Consider the following 23,388-nt stretch of genomic DNA (forward strand, 5'->3'; position numbering starts at 1 on the left):
GCTGATCTCTGTCATGACATGCTGCCATGATATATATAAATATATATACAAACACTTTATTTAGTGCTTATATATATATATATAATTTTATATAATTAAAATTATTTATAATTTTAGTTATATATCATTTTCTATTATCTGTTAGCCAGAATAATCAGAAATAGACAAGTGAAATGCGTCACTGTCTTTAATTTATCAATTGATTAATTATATTGCACTGTTTGAATAAAATTGCTAAACCCAATCAACATTTTAAAAATGACTTTATCCTGAAAACACCAGTGGAGACACATGTGTTAGTGAGTCCGACAGTTATTAGTGTCCCCCGCTGCCGGTGTTCTGACACGTTGGTTCCTGTTTCTGCTTCCGGTCCGGTTATTGTTGCATCAGCATCTCATTCAGACCTGTGGCCATGTCGAGCTCACCGGATACAGGTACAGTTTTTTACCGCGTATTACCTGTTATTATCATCGATATTTCCTCAAATATGAAGCCGGTAAGAAGCAGAGGCAGGTCGGTTTAATGTTTCAGGGGCTGTCAGGCTAAATTAGCCTCTGTTAGCTCTGTTAGCGAGCAGCTCGGCTAAATCAGCGGAACTCTGTTTAAAAAACGATCATTCAAGACTTTTTATGTCAGCGTTTATATTTTGTAAAACAAAGAAATGAATAAAGGAAATATAATTTAACAATACCTGAATATTTTCAATTCGGCATAATTGTTAAACTAAATAAAGTGTTTCTTAAAACCAAAATCTATCATGTTATTCCGACAGCATTCACTTAAGTGAATTGGGCAGCTGATTGGGAATTTAAACTGAGACTCATGCATATGAATATGTTTTTGTTAATTATGTTCACAGTTTTCCTTTTCCGCTGCTCAGTTTTAATCTGCTTATGACATTAATCATTACATTAATTAATAAAACATACCCTGTATGTCATATTAGTCATATAAAAAGGTTTGTTTAATCCTTTAAAAATATTAAAGGATTCTGCAATCTGCACGATTACTTCAACATGTGAAATATTTTTTTCCATTTTCATCCTTCATCTTCATGCATGGTTTCTCTTTCATTTTGTTCTGCTGTTGAATCCTCATCTTGTCCGTTTCCTGTCTTGAATTTCTCTTTCCTGTTTTCTTTGTGAACGCATCATCTTTTTGTTTTGTGAATTTTCTGATCATTTTAGATCTGATTGGCTCCTTTATTTGATCATGGTTCTGTTTAGTTTTTTTAAACACGTCTAGTTAGGAATCAGCAGATGGTTTGCATCGGTTAAACCCAGGTTGAACTCGTCTGAAACCGGCTTCCACTCAGGTCATATTTCAGGGTTTTAATTGTCCTCTTTTATGGAAAGTATCAGAAGAATGTCGTTCCCTCCTGAAGATGAGTCGCCCCTTATTTTCTAATTTTTTTCAGTAAATCTCTCTAAAGCCCTGAGAAGCATTGATCAGGATGACTTTAGCTGCTTGCTGGACGGTTTTCTGTGAGGAAATCAGGATTTGATCAGAGGTTTTGCTCTGATTTTTTCTCTCCAGAGGATGAGGACAGTTGCAGCTGCTCGGCTGCTAACGTCTGCCCTCTTGTTTCTGCAGCCTTTGAGTTTGGCTCCTTGCTGCAGATTAACGAGGAGGCCGCGCTGACGGCGGCCCTCAACGACTACCTGACCTCACGCAGCTACCTGGCGGGCTTCGGCCCCTCCCAGGCCGACCTGAGAGCCTTTAGGCTCCTCCCCCAACCCCCCGCCCCGCAGCACGTCCACGCTCTGCGCTGGTACAGACACATTTCCGCCCTGCAGCAGGACCTGAGCGCAGACGGCAGCAGTGAGTAGACGGTTGGCGTGACGCAGGTTTCTGCAGAGAAGCATGAACCCACAATTCCTCTGGAGTGTTTCAGTTAGAGCTTTGGCCTGTGGGTGGCGCTCTGCAGCGCAGCGGCTTATCGCTGCTCAAACAGCTCAGGGTCAGGAACACCTGCAGCCCCAGAAACATCACAGCTGCTGCTTCTGTTTGTCCACTCATTGCATGTTGTCCTACCAGATCATCGGTCCTTTCTGGAAACTTTTCTTTCAGCTTTTTCTGCTTTTCCTCTTTACTCAGCTACAACAGCTGCTGTAAAAATCTCTAAAAATAAATAAACCTTTAATGCATCAGCAGAATGTCTCAATGAATGATAGAAAATTTTGTATTAAGGAACAATTCAAGGCATAACCAGTCAGAAACAGATACTTTTACTAGATGAGTGACAAGAAGAATGAGTTACAGTCATCAGACTTCTGAAGGAAATGATCTGGCCTAAAGACAGGAAACACCTGGAACCGTTTGTTCCTTATCTTTACAAACTTTATAGCATACTGTAAATGCTATAACGTTTTGCGCCAACCGTCAATATGAAAAAACTATGATCTGGAAGTAAAAGGTCAAACTGACAAAAAGTGCAATAAACAATAAGAATATAATTATAAATCAAAAATAATGTAATCAATACTTACAACATGATTCTTAATATAATGAATGAAATGAGTAGATGAGTATAAAAGCTGAATGTTAGATGAGTAAAACAAAGATAATAATGCAATAAGTAAAAATGTAGAAATCACCATGACAACCGTTACACAGTGGTTCCTGTCCCACCATCTCAAACGTAAACATGTTGAGTCCGATCAGCCCTGCTGGACCTCCAGCTGGTTCCACTGCTAAACACGGCGGAGGCTCTATGATGCTGTGGGATCCGTGTTGGAGTCCGCAGCATCAGAACGGGTCGTTCTGTGTAGGAATGCACCGATCCACGTCTGGGTTTAGTATCGGCCGATACCGATCTGATAGAGAAAAACAGCTGATTGCTTAAAACGCTTATTTTTTTTAAACACAGACATAAAAATGAACTGAATTATAAATTAATTTGGTAACTAGCTCACTGAAACACAACAGCTCCACCAGTTTGGTCAAACGTGTAAAAACAACTTTATTCTGTTCAGGCAGTTAGGAGAATAACAGCCAATATAAAATAAATAACAATAAAGAAACTGATCAACATAAACTACAACAAACCTTCAGAAAGTGCATTTAGAAATTCTAAATATAATGTAAAACAAATATCAAAGCGTAGAATTAGACTGAATAGATTGTCACCGATATCCGATCTAGATTTTCTTTTGATATCTGGACTGATTGATATCTGATCGGTTCATCTCTAGTTCTGTGTGACGTTCTGCTGATGCAATAAAAGATCAATTTATTTTTACAAAACTTCATGAATCTTCCTGAAAGTTTTCATTTTGCTGTCAAAACTTTCAAAGCTTTCATCTCTTAGTTTTGCAGATTTTAAATAAAAAATGTGTTTAAAATCTTTTTAGATGTTAAATATTTGGATGAAACAGGAATCAACCTTTTTTTCATCATGTTTAAATGATTTTCACAAACATTTGAATGATTTATGCTTTTTAACATGAGAAACCAGATTTACCTGAGTTACATTTGAGTTACTTTTGGGGCAAAAAGTACATTTAGGAGGATTTTGCTTCAAGTAAATTACTTCTACTTGAGTCATTTTATTATGAAGTATCTTTGCTCTTATTAGTTTTTGTTAAATTTCATATTCAAAGAAATGTATTTGTATTTTGTTTTGTTTTTTGTAATTATGACATTCATCAGAATTATTTTCATCTTGGTCTTTAAAATGCCAAAATTTCCTTATAACTTTATATTTTGGTCTCTCTAATTATGCTAATTTTTAAATATTAAATGATGTTTCGATCAGTTACTCAGTACTCGAGTCACTTTTTTACTTTTTTACTTTTTAGTAATTTCTGGTACTGTTACTTTTTACTTTTTACTTGAGTAAAAACAAGCTGGAGTTTAATTTGCGGATCATGTTTGTCTCCTCTGCCACGTCTGCTGTGAATGTCACCAGTTTCTGGTTTTATTCCAGTGAAGGGGAAGCGGGTCCAGCCTCCATGGTCGCCTCCGGCGGGAACAGAAGTTCCTCAGCTGCGGCTCTACAACAGCCTGACCAGAACCAAGGTACGGCGTAGAACCGGCAACTCTGGGCTGCAGAACCCAGCAGCTGCTGCACCTTAAGGTGCTAAAACCTCTGCATGTTCACCTGATCTGGCAGAATATGATCCATAAATCAGTTCACATGTGTAAGAAACTAAACAATAAGGAGCAGTGGCGGCGCTGGGGGGGCTAAGGGTGCCAAAGCCCCCTCTGGATAAGTAATGGCGCCCTCGTAGCGACGCCAAAAAAATACTGTAGTACAGTACCGATCCAAACTGAAATATCAGAGTTACAGGAGTCTAATCTGGACGTATTGAAGAGATGAAAACAGGTTCAAAGCGGGAAAGCGTTCACCTGCCTACAGGTTAAAACTGCAGAATGTAACTTTAATACAAAATAAATCTGTTAAAACTGTCACCATGTTGTGATTATCTCTTCAACATGGCAGGGCAACAAAAACAACCAATCAGAGCCAGGAGGCGGGGCTTCATGCTGTCTATCAGCGTCGTATAGTCACTGCTAAATGTGCAAAAGGCGGAGAAACAATTTACTGCTGCAGAAAAACCGCCGTAATCTGAACTGATCTGCGAACAGGAAAAACTGCAGCGTAGCAGAGGAAGAGGAGGATGAGACTGTGCATGCAAGAGTGATTGACAGCACTAAGACCTGCCCCCTGTTCTGATTGGTTGTTTCTAGTTAACACTGGGAGAATGCAGAGGAGCTCGCTTTTTTTTTCACAGATTATCTCTCATATTGTACTGTCATAACATGGTGACAGTTTTTTTCTGTAAAAAATATTTATTTTTTATAAAAGTTAGATACTAGAGCTTTAAAGGATCCATCAACAAATTTCTCATTTATTTACAGGAATTACAACAAAAACAGAGTGACACAAAGATTTATACCTCACTTCCTCAAGTGGGGGATTGGCTTATAATCACAAACCAGGTCTGAAGAGATTAATCATGATTAATCAATTAATTAAATAATTTTCTGCTAATTCAGAAATTGATTAATAATAACCGGAGTATACATACTGTAAAAAATTACCATTTGTTGAAAAAACAACAAACTCAGAGCAATAATTAAGCCAGAATAATACAAAATATATAAACATTTTACATTCAAGATGAAAAAATAAACAGTTTAACATCTTCAAGGCAACACAGTAACATATGAAATTAGTCTGTCTGCTGCTAAAGGCCAATAAATGTGAAAGTCGCCTGCGAAGCTGTGAAGTTTTACTGCAGAAAAACCCCAGATAGAGCAGAAACCAGGCTGGTCCGAACGCTGAGCCCTGCGGTACACCGCAGCCTCAGCTGGTTCTGGTTAATCGCCGTCTCGTCGTTCCAGGAGCCGTTTGTTCCCCAGAAGGGCAACAAGGTGACGTGGTACAGCTGCGGCCCCACCGTTTACGACGCCTCACACATGGGACATGCCAGGTAACCGGGTCAGAACCAGAAACCCAGAACTAACCCAGAACCGCTCCATCCTGACCAGCCGCTCCGCCTCTGTTGCAGGTCCTACATCTCCTTCGACATCCTGCGGCGGATCCTGAGGGATTACTTCAAGTACGACGTCCTCTACTGCATGAACATCACAGACATCGACGACAAGGTGAGAATCCACCGGTTCTGGAAGGTTCTGAAGGTTCTGGAAGGTTTGAAACGGTCCGACATGCTGCAGGTAAACTGGAACGTCTCATTGGGAATCAAATAATATTCACCCAGTTTTTTACTGCTTTTAAAAATTGATTCTGATCAATAAAACTTTAATGTCAAAGTGAAAACTGATCTACAAAATAATTTCCAAAATTCCACATTTGAAATTTTGAAATCTTGAAACTGATCAAATTAAGTTTGATAAAATTAAAACTTAATGGGGTTTAATTTGTCCTTTTACTCATTTAATTTGTGAAGCAAAAAATAGTTAAATTATTGTAAATTGTAATTTTTTTCTCAACAGCAAAGTGAAAAGCAATAATCAATATGCAAAAACATGGTGATTTTCTGCTCAATAAGCTGAATTAAATGAGCCGTCTCTGCAGCAAACTAAATCTTTAAATGTTTCTGGACATTTTCTGGATTTTGCTCCTGAAATATTACTGAAGTCGCTCAACCAACCGGGACCTCGCATTGTTTTTAACAAATGCAGAATTGTGAGTTTAGTGGAATTTTTTTTCCGGGTGTCTGCTAACAAACAAAATGTAGCAGTCAGATAATGCAGGCATCTGGTTCTTTACGGTTTATTCTCTTCCTGGTTCAGATCATCAAACGGGCCCGGCAGAACTTCCTCCTGGAGCGGTACAGAGAGAAGCGGCCGCAGGCGGCTCAGATCCTGCAGGATGTCCTGAACGCACGAGTGGTGAGTCAGGGATCGGATCCGGAGCGATGCGCCGGTCCAGATCGGATCAGGAACGACTTGGCGGTCCGGTCTGGTCCGGTCCAGTCGGAATCAGTTTCCTCCTCCATCTTCCTGCAGCCGTTCCGGGAGCAGCTGGCCTCCACCACGGACCCGGATAAGAAGCAGATGTTGGAGCGTCTGGACGACGCCGTCGCCGGCGCCCTGCAGCCCCTGCAGGTGGCGATGGAGAGCAACGCAGCGGCTGACGTGCTGCAGCCTCTGACTGAGGTCAGACGGACCGAAACGCTGCAGAACTCCTCAGCTGTTCCAGTTCCTCTGTAACAGAGTTTCTAATTATTTTCCCAGGTTTTGCTGGAGAACTCGAAGGACTTGCTGTCCGACTGGCTGGACAGGCAGTTTGGAAGCGAAGTCACAGAAAACTCCATCTTCTCCGTCCTGCCGAAGTTCTGGGAGGGGGAGTTCCACAGAGACATGGAGGCCCTGAACGTAAGCGGCAGACTCCGCCCCCTTCGCCCGATCAGCTGAGCGAGAGCTTCATCTCTCTCTCCATGCCCCTCAGGTTCTGCCTGCCGACGTTCTGACCCGAGTCAGTGAGTACGTGCCGGAGATCGTGGAGTTTGTGAGGAAAATCGTCTCCAACGGTTACGGGTGAGGACAGTACCGTCTGAAAGGTTCTCCAGGAGCCGCTGCCTCTGATCCGTTCGGTTCTGGGATGTCTGCAGGTACGAGTCCAACGGGTCTGTCTACTTCGACACCCAGAGGTTTGATTCCAGTCCGCAACATTCGTACGCCAAGCTGGTCCCAGAGGCGGTGGGAGACCAGAAGGCGCTGCAGGAGGGAGAAGGTACGGTGGGGCGTCTTACCTGGAGCTAACATCAGGAGGCGTCTTACCTGGAGCTAACACTAGGAGGCGTCTTACCTGGAGCTAACACCAGGAGGCGTCTTACCTGGAGCTAACACTAGGAGGCGTCTTACCTGGAACTAACACCAGAAGGCGTCTTACCTGGAGCTAACACCAGGAGGCGTCTTACCTGGAGCTAACACCAGAAGGCGTCTTACCTGGAGCTAACACCAGGAGGCGTCTTACCTGGAACTAACACCAGAAGGCGTCTTACCTGGAGCTAACACCAGGAGGCGTCTTACCTGGAGCTAACACTAGGAGGCGTCTTACCTGGAGCTAACACCAGGAGGCGTCTTACCTGGCGCTAACACCAGAAGGCGTCTTACCTGGAGCTAACACTAGGAGGCGTCTTACCTGGAGCTAACACTGGGAGGCGTCTTACCTGGAGCTAACACTGGGAGGCGTCTTACCTGGAGCTAACACTAGGAGGCGTCTTACCTGAAGCTAACACTGGGAGGCGTCTTACCTAGAGCTAACACTAGGAGGCGTCTTACCTGGAGCTAACACTAGGAGGCGTCTTACCTGGAGCTAACACTGGGAGGCGTCTTACCTGGAGCTAACACTGGGAGGCGTCTTACCTGGAGCTAACACTAGGAGGCGTCTTACCTGAGGCTAACACTAGGAGGCGTCTTACCTAGAGCTAACACTAGGAGGCGTCTTACCTGGAGCTAACACCAGGAGGCGTCTTACCTGGAGCTAACACCAGGAGGCGTCTTACCTGGAGCTAACACCAGGAGGCGTCTTACCTGGAGCTAACACTAGGAGGCGTTGAAACTTAGAAAGAACCCTGCAGAATTTCTAGGAACTGTTCGTTTATCCATCCATTTGTCTGTCTGTTTGTCCGTTTGTGTCATCAGGATGTTTTTTAAACCTTCATCCCTTCAGCTGCTCCCAGTTTCTGTTCAGACTTCAACCTCCTCAGAGTGAATCTTTCTGTTCGGATTAAATCTCGTCGTTTTTCTTTGTTTCTCTAATTTGGACGAGTAGTGGCTGAAACGTTTCTAACCTCGTCTTCGTCCTCGTCGTCTCTGCAGGCGATCTGAGCATCTCAGCAGACAGACTGAGTGAGAAGAAATCCCAGAACGACTTCGCTCTGTGGAAAGCCTCAAAGCTCGGCGAGCCGTCCTGGGACTCTCCGTGGGGGAAGGTGAGCGGCTGCCGCCGTTTTCCTCCTGATCCTCATGTTCCACGCTTTAATAACGGAGAGTCTGTGTCCTCCTGCGGCGGCGGCGGCGGCAGGGTCGGCCCGGATGGCACATCGAGTGTTCGGCCATGGCCGGCTCCATCCTGGGAGAGTCCATGGACATCCACGGAGGAGGCTTCGACCTGCGCTTCCCCCATCATGACAACGAGCTGGCCCAGTCCGAGGTCACTTCCTGTCACTTCCTGTCACTTTCTTGCTCATGTTCTGCTTCCAAACAGCCAAATCTGACACCAACTCCGCAGAAGGTCGGGGCGATAAATCGATTTTATCAATTACTCAAATTTTTGGTTTCTGAAGATTTAAATTTTGGAAGATTTGGATTTTTTTTTCACTTTTGTACTCATTGTGTTTCCGTAAATCAGAGCGACATCAGGGCGGCCATCTTGTTTTAAAGCATGTTTTACAGCTTCAAAATATAAGTCGGGCTACAATTTATTTCTTTAATTACGAGAATGAATTTATAATCTTACAAGAATGCAGTCGTACGACAGAATCAGAATAACACAAAAATACTTTCACAGTACGAGGAGAATGTAGTCGTTTTATGAAAACGTTTATCAAAGGTTTTTCTCATGAAAACAACTTTTAAGATGCTCCTCTGGGAAAATCTTTATTAAGCTAATATTATGACTATTTTCTTGTAGCTAAACAAAAATTCTACGACCCGATACCTGGTCGTACAATTCGCAGAAGAAATAACTGAAATAAAAGCTACTTTTTGAAAACATTTTGAAAAACTTTCTTTTAGAAAAGAATTTGAGCAAATTAATTGATGAAAATCAGGAATCAGATAGCAGTGTGTTGGGGACCTGTGGATGTTTAAAAAGAAAAGAGGAGTGAATTTCTGCCAAAACAGCTCAGGAATTTGGGAAATGTTGAGATTAATCTTGGATATTTTCAAGTAAAAAACATGGAAATTTCAGAGTTTGAAAAGTTAAACATTTTCAACTCAGAAAATGTACAAAAGTGAATTTGTTTTTACTTTTGAAACTCAGAAATTTCCTTATCTTTTTTTCTAGAAAATTTTCTTGAAATTTTTGCTAGAATTATACTCCTGATTGTTTTCTATCTACAGCGGCCCTAATACATGAGGCGAATCATTCAGATCAATCTGGTCTCTCATCATGGAGGTTCTGTTTGGCTCAGTTGGCCTGTTTGGCTCAGTTGGTCTGTTTTACGGTTCTGTTTAGCTCAGTTGGTCTGTTTGGCGGTTCTGTTTGGCTCAGTTGGCCTGTTTGGCGGTTCTGTTTGGCTCAGTTGGTCTGTTTGGCGGTTCTGTTTGGCTCAGTTGGCCTGTTTGGCGGTTCTGTTTGGCTCAGTTGGTCTGTTTGGCGGTTCTGTTTGGCTCAGTTGGTCTGTTTGGCGGTTCTGTTTGGCTCAGTTGGTCTGTTTGGCGGTTCTGTTTGGCTCAGTTGGTCTGTTTGGCGGTTCTGTTTGGCGGTGTTGAGCCCAGCTGTTTTTTCTTCAGGCGTTCTTCCAGAACGACTGTTGGGTCCGTTACTTCCTGCACACCGGCCACCTGACCATCGCCGGCTGCAAGATGTCCAAGTCTCTGAAAAACTTCATCACCATAAAGGACGCCCTGGCGAAGAACACAGGTGAGTGCGCCTGCGTCGCTAGGCAACCGTCGGCCCGCAGGCGCCCCCTGCTGACGTGAGCCGTTCCTCCCGCAGCGCGCCAGCTGCGCCTGGCCTTCCTCATGCATTCCTGGAAAGACACGCTGGATTACTCGGCCAACACCATGGAGTCGGCCGTCCAGTACGAGAAGTTCATGAACGTAGGTGTCGCCGTCGCTTCGGGCGACTCCCCGCCGCCTCGCTCGGGTCTAAAGCTGCCGGTTCTCTTCCTGCCCTGCAGGAGTTCTTCCTGAACGTCAAAGACATCCTGCGGGCGCCGAGCGATCTCACCGGACGCTTCGAGAAGTGGGAGGCGGAGGAGGCGGAGCTTAACAGCAGGTGAGACATCAGAGGACAGGAAGCAGCTTCAGCCTCAACACACACACACTCTGCTCCAACAGCGCACGTGTGTGTGTTCCAGTTTCTACGACAGGAAGTGGGCCGTTCACCTGGCGCTGTGTGACAACATGGACACCCGCAGCGCCATGGAGGAGATGAGGCTTCTGGTCGGCCTTAGCAACAGCTACATCGCCAGCAGGAAGAGCGCCAAGCTGAGGCCCAACCGCCTGCTGCTGGAGAGCGTCGCCTCCTACCTCACCGCCATGATGAAGGTGATGAGGATGATGATGATGATGGAGGAGGAAGACGAGGAGTCAACCAATCAGGAAGGACATTTAATGAGCTCGTTTTTGGATCATTGGAGCAGAAATAAAATAGCAAAAAGTGAAAAATTAAAAAGAGAAAAAATGACTTTAATTCAAGTTATTTATTAATTTAATAATTATATTAATAAATACTTAAGATTGATTTATTTAATCATAAATAATAAATTACTTAATTACACAAATTACATTAATAAAGTATTTTATTAATTATTAAATTACCTAAAATAATTATTTAATAAAATAATCACTTAAATTATTACATATATTTTAGTAATTAATTAATAAAAATAATTCGTTAAATTAGTATGTGAAGTATGAAAATAAATACCTAATTATGTCATTTAACGACATTAATTACATTAAGTTAAGTAATTGGTTGAATTAATTTATGAAATTAATTACCTACATCAATAAAAGCATTAAATTCATACATGTTTACATTAATTAATGTAATTAATTAAAACCTGAATATTGCAAAACAGAAAGGTAATAAATGAAATATAAAAAAGAAAACCTAAATTAATTAAGTTACCTAATAAATGCTTTAGGTTATGAATAAATAACTTATTTATTTAATATTTATTATTTAATACTTACGTTAATTAATTACATAAATAAATGAATTACTTACTATGATTATCTGTCTATTTAAATAACTGTAAAAAAAATGGTTAAAAATACTTCATTTACTTTTTATGGGGTTTAATTAATTTATTTTTTTTATTCCACTGACTTATTTAAATCCATAAACAAAATGTTAACAATAATAAAAAACCTAAAAGACGTCCAGAAACTGGAAAACAGTTTCTAGACATAAATACTAAAATCATTTTTTGTTCTTGGAGTTTTTTCTACTTTTATTTTTTCATCTTTCATGTTTCTCTTCTCTTACAGAAAATTAAATCGTAAAGTTTTTCATATTTATAATTTGCTGATTTAAAAGCTGTTTGTGCATCAAGACTAACGGGAATCTTCCGGTTCTCCTCCAGATATTCGGAGCCATTGAAGGATCCGATCCCATCGGTTTTCCAGTCGGAGGACAAGCTGTGGATGTGAGTAAACGGCCGATCTGTTGGGAGAACCCACCTGGGAAAAACCGATGCGGTGACCCGGTTCTGGTCCGATCTTTGCAGCTGGAGAGCACGGTGATGCCCTACCTGGCGGTTCTGTCCGACTTCAGAGAGGACGTCCGGAAAATCGCCCGGGAGCAGAAAGGTGAGGCCGAAACCCGACGTTCCCGATCCCGTCCCAGCTTCCGGAACTGACTCTGTTCTCCCGACCCGTCCAGTGACGGCGCTGCTGCGGCTCTGCGACGCCGTCCGGGACGACACGCTGCCGGAGCTGGGCGTCCGGCTGGAGGACCACGAAGGTGACGCAGCTTTTTAAAAACGGGTCCAACAGGAAGTCAGCAGCGGCTCGGGTCAAACTGAGAATCTGTTTCAGGTCAGCCCACCGTGGTGAAGCTGGTGGACAAGGAGACTTTACTGAGGGAGAGAGAGGAGAAGAAGAAGGTCAGGCACAAATAAACCCTGCTATGTAACTTTTGTAAAAAAAAAAAAAAAGTTTTTACATGTTTACTGTGTGCATCTTATGAGACCAATAATCTGCACTGCAAAAACACAAAATCTTACTAAGTCACTTGGTCTAGACTACTGCAAATATCTTAGAAACTAAGACAAAACTAAGTTATAACAGAGCTGAGCAGTAAGAGGAGAATCACTTTACATATTTTTACTAAAGTAGAAGTAAAGAGTCTCCATCCCAGAAATTAACTCAAGAGTTAAAACGTATTTGGTAAAAAGTCTTCTCTAGTGCTGACCAACTGATCAAATTATCAATCATTTAATATTTAAAATAATTGATATAAAGTTAAATAGAAACATTAGATCAATCATTATGTAAGATTAAGTAGAATTTGACAATAATTTATATAAATTACAAAAAATAACAAAATCAGGCCAAAGAAAATGTTTCCAGATCCGTTTCTTTCAATAAAAAACTTCAGAAGCTTCAACAGAAACTGCAGGTGTGAGTCTGTCTGCTGAGCTTCTGGTTAAAACGAGTTTATTTTCATTCACTGGCCAGAAAATCCAGAAACTATACGAAAGCAAGAGTAAAGATAATAATAATAAATAATAAAATCACTACAGTAAAAGGAAAAAGTACAGCTTAGTAAAAAATACTCCTAAAAGTACATCAAAAAATACTCAAGTAAATGTAACTAGTTACTACCCGGTTCTGCTAATCAGTAACTTGTTTTAATAAATAACTCCTTAAGAATGAGGAGACGGTTTCCCAAAGTTAGAATGAATTTACCTGCCACACTAACTGCCTCAGCATTACGACTCATCCATGATAATTATTTAGATTATTCTGATGATTAATCATAAAAAATCACAAAAAGGCTTAAATTTTTCATTTAAGCCTTTTTATGCAATATTAGAAATACATTCAAAGATGCAAATAAACTAACAACTAAATTCCTTTTTTAATTATTAGATAATAACCATTTTATGACTAAAATTCACTAACAACCGATTTAATGAAGGTTTGATCATTTGAAGCAAATAATGAATCTGCAGCTAAAAAATGTGAAAAGTTCAAACCTTTCTGCTGGGCTGAACATCAGATCAGGTCAGTGATTATCGGTTATTAATTTTTGGATTAACTGATTAATAATTAAATAGAAAAGGTGGTTAACATGAGATTCTTTTGACAGAATTTAAACCAGCAAAAGCTAAAGCTAAAGCCATCCACTTGATTTATAGACAAAGTTTTTTAAGTTAAATGCAAAATGTTTATAGTTTTGGTTTAGTTTCTGACTTGTGTTTTGCTCCAGTTAACGATTAATCAATTACTAAATCAGTTGATGATTATTTTAATAATGGATTAATCATTCCAGCTCTAAGGTGAAGATCGTTCCAGACCTGAATAAGAGTTAAAATGAAAGAATGAATCAGTTCTTCAGTGAATAATACAGTTTGAACTGATGATGATTTTGAAACTTTTCCTTTGTTCCCAGATGGAGGAGGAGAAGAAGCGGAAGAAGGAGGAAGCTGCCAGGAAGAAGCAGGAGCAGGAGGTCCGTCGGACATTTTGAATCGGTTGGATTCGCCGACTTGTTCGCCCAATAATCACTTTGCTCTCTCTCTTTCAGATGGCGAAACTCGCCAAGATGAAAGTCCCTCCGTGTGAGATGTTCCGCTCAGAAACAGACAAATATTCCAGGTTTGACGAGACGGTAAGTGGAACCTTCACACTCCTTCCAAACGAAGCCAAAACGTTTTCGGTCCATTTGAAGATGTTTTTGAGTGTTTGGTCTGAAAACTCAGCATCTTTCCCGTTTTTGTTCCAGGGTTTTCCCACTCATGACGCTGAAGGAAAGGAGCTGAGCAAAGGCCAAGCCAAGAAGCTGCGGAAGCTGTTTGAGGCTCAGGAAAAGCTCCACAGCGAGTATCTGCAGATGAACCAGAACGGGAACTAGAGTCCACTTCCATCTAACGCAGCTTCAGCAGGGACTCGGAAAACAACGGACTCGGTTTTATTCTCCTCAGATCAGATCCAGAAATGTGTAAATGTGTGAAGGAGGAACGTTTTCTCCATCAGCAGAACCCAGCTGTCACTGCCGCTTCGTTTCCAGACTGGGATCAAACTCATGAACTTCATCTGTTTCCATCATGCATTCCTATCAGCCGTTCGTTCATTCATTCATTCATTCATTCATTCATTCATTCATTCATTCATTCATCCGGCTGCAAACAGATTCAAACAAACTGCGACGCCGAGTTTCCAACAGACGAGGAAACTGGAATCAGGAAAACCTGAGAAGCTGCAGCCAAACCTTGTTCAGATCTAAAGGAACTGGTGGCAAAATGTTCATTTGTGCTGCTTTTGCTTTGAATATATTAATAAAAGTTTAAAGGTCAAAAGGTCAACCAGCCCCCCCCCACATTACTCAAATCAAACTAAATTGGTGTCAATGTTATGATTGAGCTGGTTTGTGTCGCTATCATTTAAAAGATATTAATAAATGTTTCCAGAGGTCATCAGAGGTCAACCAGGGACCGCCCACATTTCCAAAACTAAACAAATTTGGCGTCAGTCAAATTTGTTACTATTTTTGCTGGTTTGTGTCGTAAAATTATTTTTGTTTTTGCCACTATCATTTTAAAAATATAAATAAATGTTTCCAGAGGTCATGAAAGGTCAACCAGCTCCTCCACTTTCCTCAAATATAATAAAAATTGGTGTCAAACATTTGTATTGTATTTTTATTAATATATTTAAAATGATAGCGTCACAAATAATATATTTAAAATGACAACAATCTTGATAGATTTGGACAATGTGGGCGGGGCTTGATGACCTTTTGACCTTTAAACTTTCTTTGAAATCTTTAAAGCCAAAGCAGCATAAATGTAGTGGTTTGATTGACAGCAGGTTTGACTGATTTGAGGAAAACGGGGGAGGAGGTGGGGGGGCTTGTTGACCTTTCATGACCTCTGGAAACATTTGTTAATGTATTTAAAAAGATAGCAGTACAAAAGTTTGACACCAATTTCAGTAGATTTGAAAAAGGTGGAGGGAGAAAACTCACTCAGGAGAGTATTTGTTGTCAGAAAAGCTTCCAAGTTTTCATGTTAGTTCTGGAAAAACGTTCCTGGGATAAAAGCGTTCTGATGGGAGTAAGATGGACAACAACAGCTTTCCACAAGTCCAGGTCCGTTTTCCTCCAGTCCTGTCCCGGTGTTGTCTCTGTGGAAACGGATCGAGTTTGTATTTGTTGTGGTTCTGCCGATAAATCCCAGGATGTTCCGAACGCAGGAGCTGCAGGATCCTGGGAACATCAGCAGGTCTGACAGGACGAGCTGAGCTTTTTTAGTCAACCATCCATCCATTACTGCTAGTATTTTTCTACTGATTTATTAGAAACTCGTGGTTCTGTGAAGGCGCCGCTGCAGGTTGTGAAGAAGACGCTCTAATAAAAACAGTCGGAGACACAGAGGGTGTCTTTATTTCAGACAATACAGACTCATTCAGAAACTCCTCAAGAATAATTTATTTCCATTTATCCAACAGACCAGGAATAATCTGAGTCAGATGTAATTTGCTCCACATGCAGATTACTGACAATCCAAGACACATCTGGGAACCAAAACGATATTGCTTTGAGATTACTATGAAACTTTAAATAGAGTTGTACCAAATCCAACTTTATTTAAAGTTGTGTTTGATATTATTCACTGAAATTGCAAAAAAAAAATTATTTTGTAGTCTTTCTGAACATAAATCAGGTTCTGCCTCTTTCCCTGGTTAAAAAAACCCCCAGCTGCTCACGATGTCCTGATGTTTCAAATGATCCAGATTTTTATGGATTTTTTCTGTTTTATTTCTGAGTACATTAAATTGTTGTAAGTTAAGTTCAAATGTAGACTAAAAAAAAATATACTTTGTGTTGCACCTTAAAAGTTCCCCATTTTAAGAACTTAGTTTAGTCTACATCTTTATTTTATCATCCAGGCTATGCTAATATTAGCTCTGATGCCTGGATACTGAGCTGTTAGCATGTCATGATGGTCAAGGGATTGTCCTACACTATGTCTTCAGTCAGAGGCCTTTTCAGATTCGTTGCAAAACTGACTGCTACAGGAGTCTGAAGATATTTGGAAGATATGAGTTTCAACAATATTTAATTTACCTTTTCAAGTTTTTCTGAATTGTATTAATGCACATTCAAAATCACTGATGCTCTTTAGTTATTGAAAATTTAACAATGATAACTCATTAGATGGCTGGTGATGCTGATTCTCTCTGGTTCTGGTTCTGTTGGAAGATCTCATCCAAACCATCTGAACCAGATGGATTTGACTAAATAATTCAAACTTGTTTTAATATTTTCATTTAAAAAGTTGAAGTTCTGGTCCAGCAGTGAATCAGACAAGATCTATAACCGGTTAATATATGAATCATCTAGAAACATACAATTAGTGACAAATATTTATTATTAAAATGTTAAAGTACTTGTCTCATTTTAGAGAATATTTGGTACAAACAGGAAGTTGCTGTTTAACACACTGTGAAGAAGCATGTTGTTATACATGGAGGCAACCAGTTTCATTTACTTGAGCAACTTTTTGAAAACGAAAGTACTTGTAGGAGTATTTTTACTGTATGTACTCTTACTTCAGTGAAGTTTCTGGCAACCCAGAAACGCATCAGACACAAACCTACAATTTATGTTTGAGTGAGAGCTCTTGTTTACACACCAGCTTTGTTGCTGTGCACTGTTCTAATTTATATACATTATCAACTGAAAGTACTGGTTTCAAAAGCTTTTTGTTGTGAAAAACAGATTTTAACATGATTATTACTTTGAGTGATGTGATATAATTTTACACTTTTTTATTATTTAAAGTGAAAACGTAATTTTATATTTTATCTGTCGGATGATATCATATCTATAAATTAAATCAAATGAAGAAGTAATACTCAATAACTAAGTAATGTTTTTTTATAGAGGAATACTTTATACTTGAAGCAAAGTAAAAAAAATATATACATATTGATCTTCAGAAGAATATTTCGCTACTAGTATGAAGTATTTCTGCTGTTTACCTATGTCATTTGCACTTCCTATTCTCAGCCAATCAGCGGCCTCCTAGCCTCAGCTGCAGCCAATAAGCGGCCTCTTAGCCTAAGCCATAGCCAATCAGATTCCCCGCAGCGCTATTTGAACGTTATGCGTCAATCGTGCTCTGTAGTTTCAGCTGCTGTGGATCTTCTCCGGTTCTGGTTCTGATTCTAGTATTCAGGATTTTATCTCGACATGTCTGCTGTGGGGTTTCGAGCTGCGGTGAGTTAACATGTCTCCGTCTGTCTCCGTCTGTCTCCGTGTCTCTGTCCTCGTCGTCCAACTTGTCTCGGTTTGTTGCAGCCGCTGCAGGCCGCAGAGGAGCCTCTGAAGAAGGGGAAAAGCTGCGCAGCTCCGAGGAGAGTTGCTCTCGGAGAGATCACCAACAACACCGGAACACTGGCCGATACCAAGGTAACACTCCGGGACCAGAACCGGCTGCTTCTGGGTCCAAACCTGCTGAAATTTCGGGTCTTTGAATCATGTGTTGTTATGGTAACCTAATTGAATTCGTCAGGTAATAGGGGTCAACGTCCCGAAGACAAATAAACCGGATGTCTTGGCCTTTGACTTGTAGGTGACCCGGATATAGACCTAAATGTTGCTTTGTTGGGTTTTAAACTACATTGGCTCTTAAAATGGCGAAAATAAGTTTTATTTCTATCGTAACATATGTAGAAGTTTTCTTAATGCATTTAGGTGGGTTGGGGGGAGAAGAAATGTTTTCTATGTCGTTTTGTCGGATTATTTTTGTGAGCAATCTGGGACATAAACAATTAAAATCATCCATAAAACTTTATTTTTCTTTCTGCTGTCATATTTAAGCAAACCGATAAAGTAAATCTTAACCTAATGGAGAACAGTTGTATGTGTTTGACTTACTGGAATAAATATAAAATTAAAGTAGTTTTGATTGGGGAGATTATTCTGTTCAGTGAGGGCGGGAAAGCGCAGAAGTTCACAAGATGCTAAAAGTGGCGAAATATATTTATTTTCTGCGCTTTGCATCAACAAAAGTCCTCAAATGTCCTTGGATCCAGGAAGGTCAAACCTCAACCGGTTCTGGCTGTAGATGGAGTCTGACATCCTGAGCTTTACATCATTTCTAGATTTATGTTTATGCATCTTCAAATGTCAAATTTGTTGTTCTAGAATCGGCTTTATTGGCAGAGATTGTGGTAGAAATGAGGAATTTCGGTTTGAATTTTTGTTGTTTTTCAGAGGACCAGATCATCCAAGAAGTCCTCCAAGCCTTCCTGCTCCCAGAACCCCAAACGGATCCCAGAGGTCGCGGCCCGGGTCACGGAGCCGCTCCCGGGTCTCCCAGAGGATCCGTCCCTGGAGGTGGAGCGGGAACTGTGCCGGGCTTTCTCCGAGACGCTGCTGCCGGTGCTGGACGTGGATGAGCAGGACGTCGCGGAGCCGCAGCTCTGCTCTCACTACGTCAAGGACATCTACGCCTACCTGCAGAGTCTGGAGGTAACTTCCTTCCTCCTGCTCTGACCTCTGACCCGGAATGCAACTTTTGTTTTCTGAAGTGTATGCGGACACATTCTAGGCATGCCTCTGTTTTATACATCATTTATACACAAACCGCTGCTGAATGTAGAAAATTCTGACTAGAAATCATTTTGGGGTTTTTGGCGCCCATTATGATGCAGCACAGCCACATTTTGCACCACTGGCTCTGACCTCTGACCCAGTGACACGCAGGGAGTTGAATATACTAATTGAAAATCCAGTATAGGAGTTTCTCATTTACTTTTGGCCTTAATTTAGTGAAGCTTTAATAAATTCTGTAAAATTCAACAATGGCAAGAAAAATAAGATTTGCTAAAAAAAAATTTATACATGTAAATCAAAAAAAAAAAAAGGGCATTCTCAAACTGCCTGCTTCATGCAATTTGACACAGCACCCCCCAAAGGTGAGGCGCAGCATTTATATATATATATATATATATATATATGTATTATTTATTTATTTTACCATAAAAATGTTGCTCAACATTTTAAACAAAGAAAAAATCAAGTGAAATTTTTTCTCATAGATAGGTGTTTTCTTACCTATCTGCCCAAACTGCTATGACCTCTGACCCCCGGCGTGTCTCCAGGTGCAGCAGGCCATCCGGGCCGACTACCTGAAGGGGTCGGAGGTCACGGCGGCCATGAGGGCGATCCTGGTGGACTGGTTGATCCAGGTCCACTCCCGCTTCCAGCTGCTGCAGGAGACGCTGTATCTCACCGTGGCCGTCCTGGACCGCTTCCTGCAGGTGAGCCGAACCGGCACCAGAACCAGAACCTCCTCCCGCCGCCAGGTCTGAACCCTCTGCTGCCGCCGCAGGTCCAGCCGGTGTCCCGCAGGAAGCTGCAGCTGGCGGGCGTGGCCGCCATGCAGGTGGCCTGTAAGTACGAGGAGATGTTCTGCCCGGAGGTGGGAGACTTCGCCTACATCACGGACGACGCCTTCAGCAAGGCCCAGATCCTGGAGATGGAGCAGCTGGTGCTGAGGAGGCTCGGCTTCCAGCTGGGGCGCCCGCTGCCGCTGCACTTCCTGCGCCGAGCCTCCAAGGTGGCAAACGTGAGTCATGGAGCTGCAGGGGATTCTGGGAAAACTCCTGATCGGTCCATCGCTTCTGGACTTGATGTAGCGGCGCTCCGATAAACCGACTGTCTATCAGCAGCCTGTGACCATAACCAATGTTTCTGGGTGATAAACTGTCCCAGAAATGATTGTGGTGGTGATTTTCAGACCATTTCCAGCTCATAATGCTAGAACACCCTCTCAGATGAAACTTAATTTCTTAAGATTTAACACTGGAAAGCATTTTAGATCAAACTTAAGCTCTGTAACCAAATTCTGTTAGAAAAATTATTAATCTTTTTGTCTTGAACAGAGAAAACGGGCTAAAGGCAGGCAGGAGTTAAAACTAGCCTCATCATACTGCGTCTCAGTTGTTTGCAGCATTTATTTTCAAAATGGCGACTTTTCAACAATATTGAACAGAGAGCATCTCTAACAATAATTAGTTATTATAATTTTTTTTTTCATCGCTTATTGTAACAGGCTCATGCTGTGTTGCATTTTAGGCAATAACTTTATTTTAAGTAATTGAATTAATGTTCTACACCTTTTGTCCGATGTTGGATTTTTGTTTTTAAATCGATTCCTAAGCTAACTGTTAATTGCGTTTTAAAGATCGCTGATCGGCCAGAGAACTCCCATCGATCGTTTAGTCTGGTCTGGATCCAAAGTTCGCCAAGCTTCCTGAAAATGGACTGGATCAGGAGTTCTCCAGGGTTCTGGTCCAGACTGGATCAGTGGTTCTGACTGTCTCTGTGTCTCAGACCGACATAGAGAAGCACACTCTGGCCAAGTACCTGATGGAGCTGACCCTCCTGGACTACCAGATGGTCCACCTGCGGCCCTCTGAGGTCGCCGCCGCCTCCCTGTGTCTGTCCCAGCTGCTGGTGGATGGCCTGCCCTGGGTGAGTCGCCCTACCTGTCCCTCTGTCAGCTTCAGTTATTCCAGCTGGAAACTAGAGATCAGGATGACCTCTGACCTCACAGCCACATAAAGCCGGTTCCACAGTGGATCTTCTAGCAGCTGCAGAACATTTCCAGGACCAGAGGACTAAAGTCTCAGATCAGAGAAACTCATCCAGGCTTTAGTTTCTCTTTAGTGGCTTTGATTCCTGCAGCAGCGTCTTCACAGGTCTGATTGACAACCCAACGGTCCAGAACGCTGCTGCTGGAGTTCTGACTAGAACCAGGAGGATAAAGACACCACCCAGTTCTACACCAGCCAGTTCTATAGCCTTCACTGAGAGACTTTAAACCAGTGTTTCCCAGGCCTGGTCCTCAAGGCCCACTGGCCTGCATGTTTTAGGTTTCCCTGCTTTAATGTCCTGATTCAACTGATTGCAGTTCAACAAACGCCTGTTAATCAGTCATCAATTGAAATCAGCTGGACTGAAGCAAGAAAATACCTACAACATGCAGGGCAGTGAGTCTGGAGGACCAGGGTTGGGAAACACTGGTCTAAACTACTGCTGGTAGTTTATAAATCACTGAATGGATTAAAGATCTGCTGTTGTACCGACCTCTCAGGTTCTGGTTCTGCTCTGCATCCAGAACAAATTTCCAGGAAACTGCAAAACAGCTGAAACACTGAGTTAAAGCTAAAACCAGATGGTTAGAGTTGTTCTGGGACCACAATAAATGGGACAAAATGTTTGTTCCTGTTTTCTATACTAATGAAAGTTACTTTTTCCTCAGTCTCCCACGCAGCAGCACTACTCCACCTACGACGAGGCCCACCTGCAGCCAATCATGCAGCAGCTGGCAAAGAACGTGGTGCTGGTGAACGAGGGGAAGACCAAGTTCCAGGTGAGTCAAAGACGTCTAGCCGTCCCCTGGCTGGAGGACGGGCCGCCCCGGTCCCCGTCCCCTGGCTGGAGGATGGACTCTCTCTTTCTCTCTCACCCTGCAGGCGGTGAGGAAGAAGTACTCCAGCAGCAAACTGATGAAGATCAGCCTCCTTCCTCAGCTGAACTCCTCCATCATCCAGAAGCTAGCGGCTCCTCTGCTAACGGAGGCCTGAGACCCGGAACGTCTTCCTGGACTTTAACTTTTTGCACTTTAGTTTTGGATTTGTTCTCTTGCGTTGGAGCTTTTTTATTAAAATGTTTTTAGAAACTTTAATAATTTTGTAGTATTCTTCAGGATCTTGTTCCTTAAACTGTTTGTGAACATGACCTGCAGAAGTTTGTCTGCAAGCAACTTCTGTGGAAACAAAATCTAAGACTTATTTTATTTTTAAATCAAGAAGTCTGGTTTAATTTGTTAAACTGAAATAAAACTCGTTTTAAAAACAGTCTGTTTTCTGTATGTTCAAGCCTAATTCAGAGCCAAGGCCAGTTATTTTAATTTGACAACATTTATGCACAAGACGAAAGTAAAAATGTGACTCAATAGTGGTATTAAAATGTTGGGACCAAAAGTAAAAAGCAACATTTTAAATTGAGGTTCAGTTAAACTGGTCTTGACAGACAAAATTTTGACTATTTAATTATTTTTTACAGTTACCATTTAGTTTTTTCCTTCAGTTTTTCTCTAATCTATTTTTTTTCCTGAAAGAAATTGGGTATTAAAATCATTCTAAATATAAATTCAGTATTTCTCTAATTCTTGCATGTTGTCTTTTTCCACATCCTGGTTTGTTTTCCAACATTTCTCATTTTACTTTCAAGCCCTGCTGATCTTGAGGCAAATACAAACATTTTTATACCTTCGCTTGGTAATTCTGACCCGCTAACAGACCCACTCGGTAAGAATAAAGAGGGTCATGTAATGCTGAATATCAGTGGCGGCTCTAGCCCTGTTTTAGGGGAGCTTTAGCTTTAGCTTCAGCGCGCTAAAACTTTCTCAGGTTGCCATCCATGAGTCATCCCATATTTGGCCGTTAAATGTGAGTCCCGTATTGAACCGATACATAACCGTCCGATAGAAACGCCTATAATGGACCTTACCAAGCTCCGCCCACAACCGACCCACGTGACCGCAAGTCTCACAAACAAAGCCTCGCGGCTCGTTGTTTCTATGTAAACATGACTCGATTAGTGCATAATTTCTACCGGATTTTCACAATATATCAGCTACTACATGGACAGAGGAACTAACAAGTTCATGTCATCACACATCAACACTTAAGTTTAACAATAATGGCCAAAATAAAACACAGGAAATATTAAGGTCAGCTATATTGTCTTGGCGGGAGCTAAAGGACCCCAGAACGCTACGGACCGACGCTGAACGTCACGGTTGCCTAGAGACGGACACTGCGCAGCCGCGGTGAGCTGCTATCGTGACTTTTATTGGTGGAAAAACTCAACATCTGTTGTCAGTTTAAATATTCACTGCTGAGACTTTCCTCATTTTTTAGATGTTTCCTGTCAGAGTTTGATCTGATAACTGACCATCTGGTTGCTTTTGGTTTTTATTTGCAGATAAA

The 23,388-nt window shown here is 41.6% G+C and overlaps 2 protein-coding genes across 5 annotated transcripts; both read left to right on the forward strand.

The window, feature by feature from the left end:
• The first annotated feature begins 336 nt into the window (after positions 1-336).
• LOC116718624 (cysteine--tRNA ligase, cytoplasmic-like) lies at positions 337-16,068 on the forward strand. 4 transcript variants are annotated; one of them, XM_032560768.1, is made up of 23 exons: positions 398-434; positions 1,537-1,821; positions 3,929-4,020; positions 5,350-5,438; positions 5,517-5,613; positions 6,262-6,360; positions 6,478-6,627; positions 6,706-6,846; positions 6,920-7,008; positions 7,083-7,204; positions 8,296-8,408; positions 8,501-8,629; positions 9,934-10,063; positions 10,139-10,242; positions 10,323-10,420; positions 10,503-10,692; positions 11,736-11,798; positions 11,880-11,961; positions 12,035-12,115; positions 12,190-12,257; positions 13,769-13,828; positions 13,904-13,987; positions 14,102-16,068. In XM_032560768.1, exons 1-23 carry the CDS (start codon positions 413-415, stop codon positions 14,228-14,230), a joined length of 2,517 nt encoding a protein of 838 aa, XP_032416659.1. In that variant the 5' UTR covers positions 398-412; the 3' UTR covers positions 14,231-16,068. The 4 variants fall into 4 exon arrangements, with proteins under 4 accessions (XP_032416660.1, XP_032416658.1, XP_032416659.1 ...); XM_032560767.1 differs by having other exon boundaries at positions 349-434; positions 1,594-1,821; positions 11,736-11,961; XM_032560766.1 differs by having other exon boundaries at positions 11,736-11,961.
• A 1,273-nt stretch (positions 16,069-17,341) lies between these two features.
• LOC116718627 (G2/mitotic-specific cyclin-B2-like) lies at positions 17,342-22,251 on the forward strand. The gene is made up of 8 exons (XM_032560773.1): positions 17,342-17,599; positions 17,681-17,791; positions 18,599-18,856; positions 19,489-19,647; positions 19,719-19,955; positions 20,723-20,863; positions 21,654-21,764; positions 21,868-22,251. The coding sequence occupies exons 1-8, from the start codon at positions 17,573-17,575 to the stop codon at positions 21,976-21,978; spliced, it is 1,155 nt and encodes a 384-aa protein (XP_032416664.1). The 5' UTR covers positions 17,342-17,572; the 3' UTR covers positions 21,979-22,251.
• The last annotated feature ends 1,137 nt before the right edge of the window (positions 22,252-23,388 follow it).

Source organism: Xiphophorus hellerii, chromosome 4 (assembly GCF_003331165.1).
Source record: "Xiphophorus hellerii strain 12219 chromosome 4, Xiphophorus_hellerii-4.1, whole genome shotgun sequence".
Classification (NCBI taxonomy): Eukaryota; Metazoa; Chordata; class Actinopteri; order Cyprinodontiformes; family Poeciliidae; genus Xiphophorus; species Xiphophorus hellerii.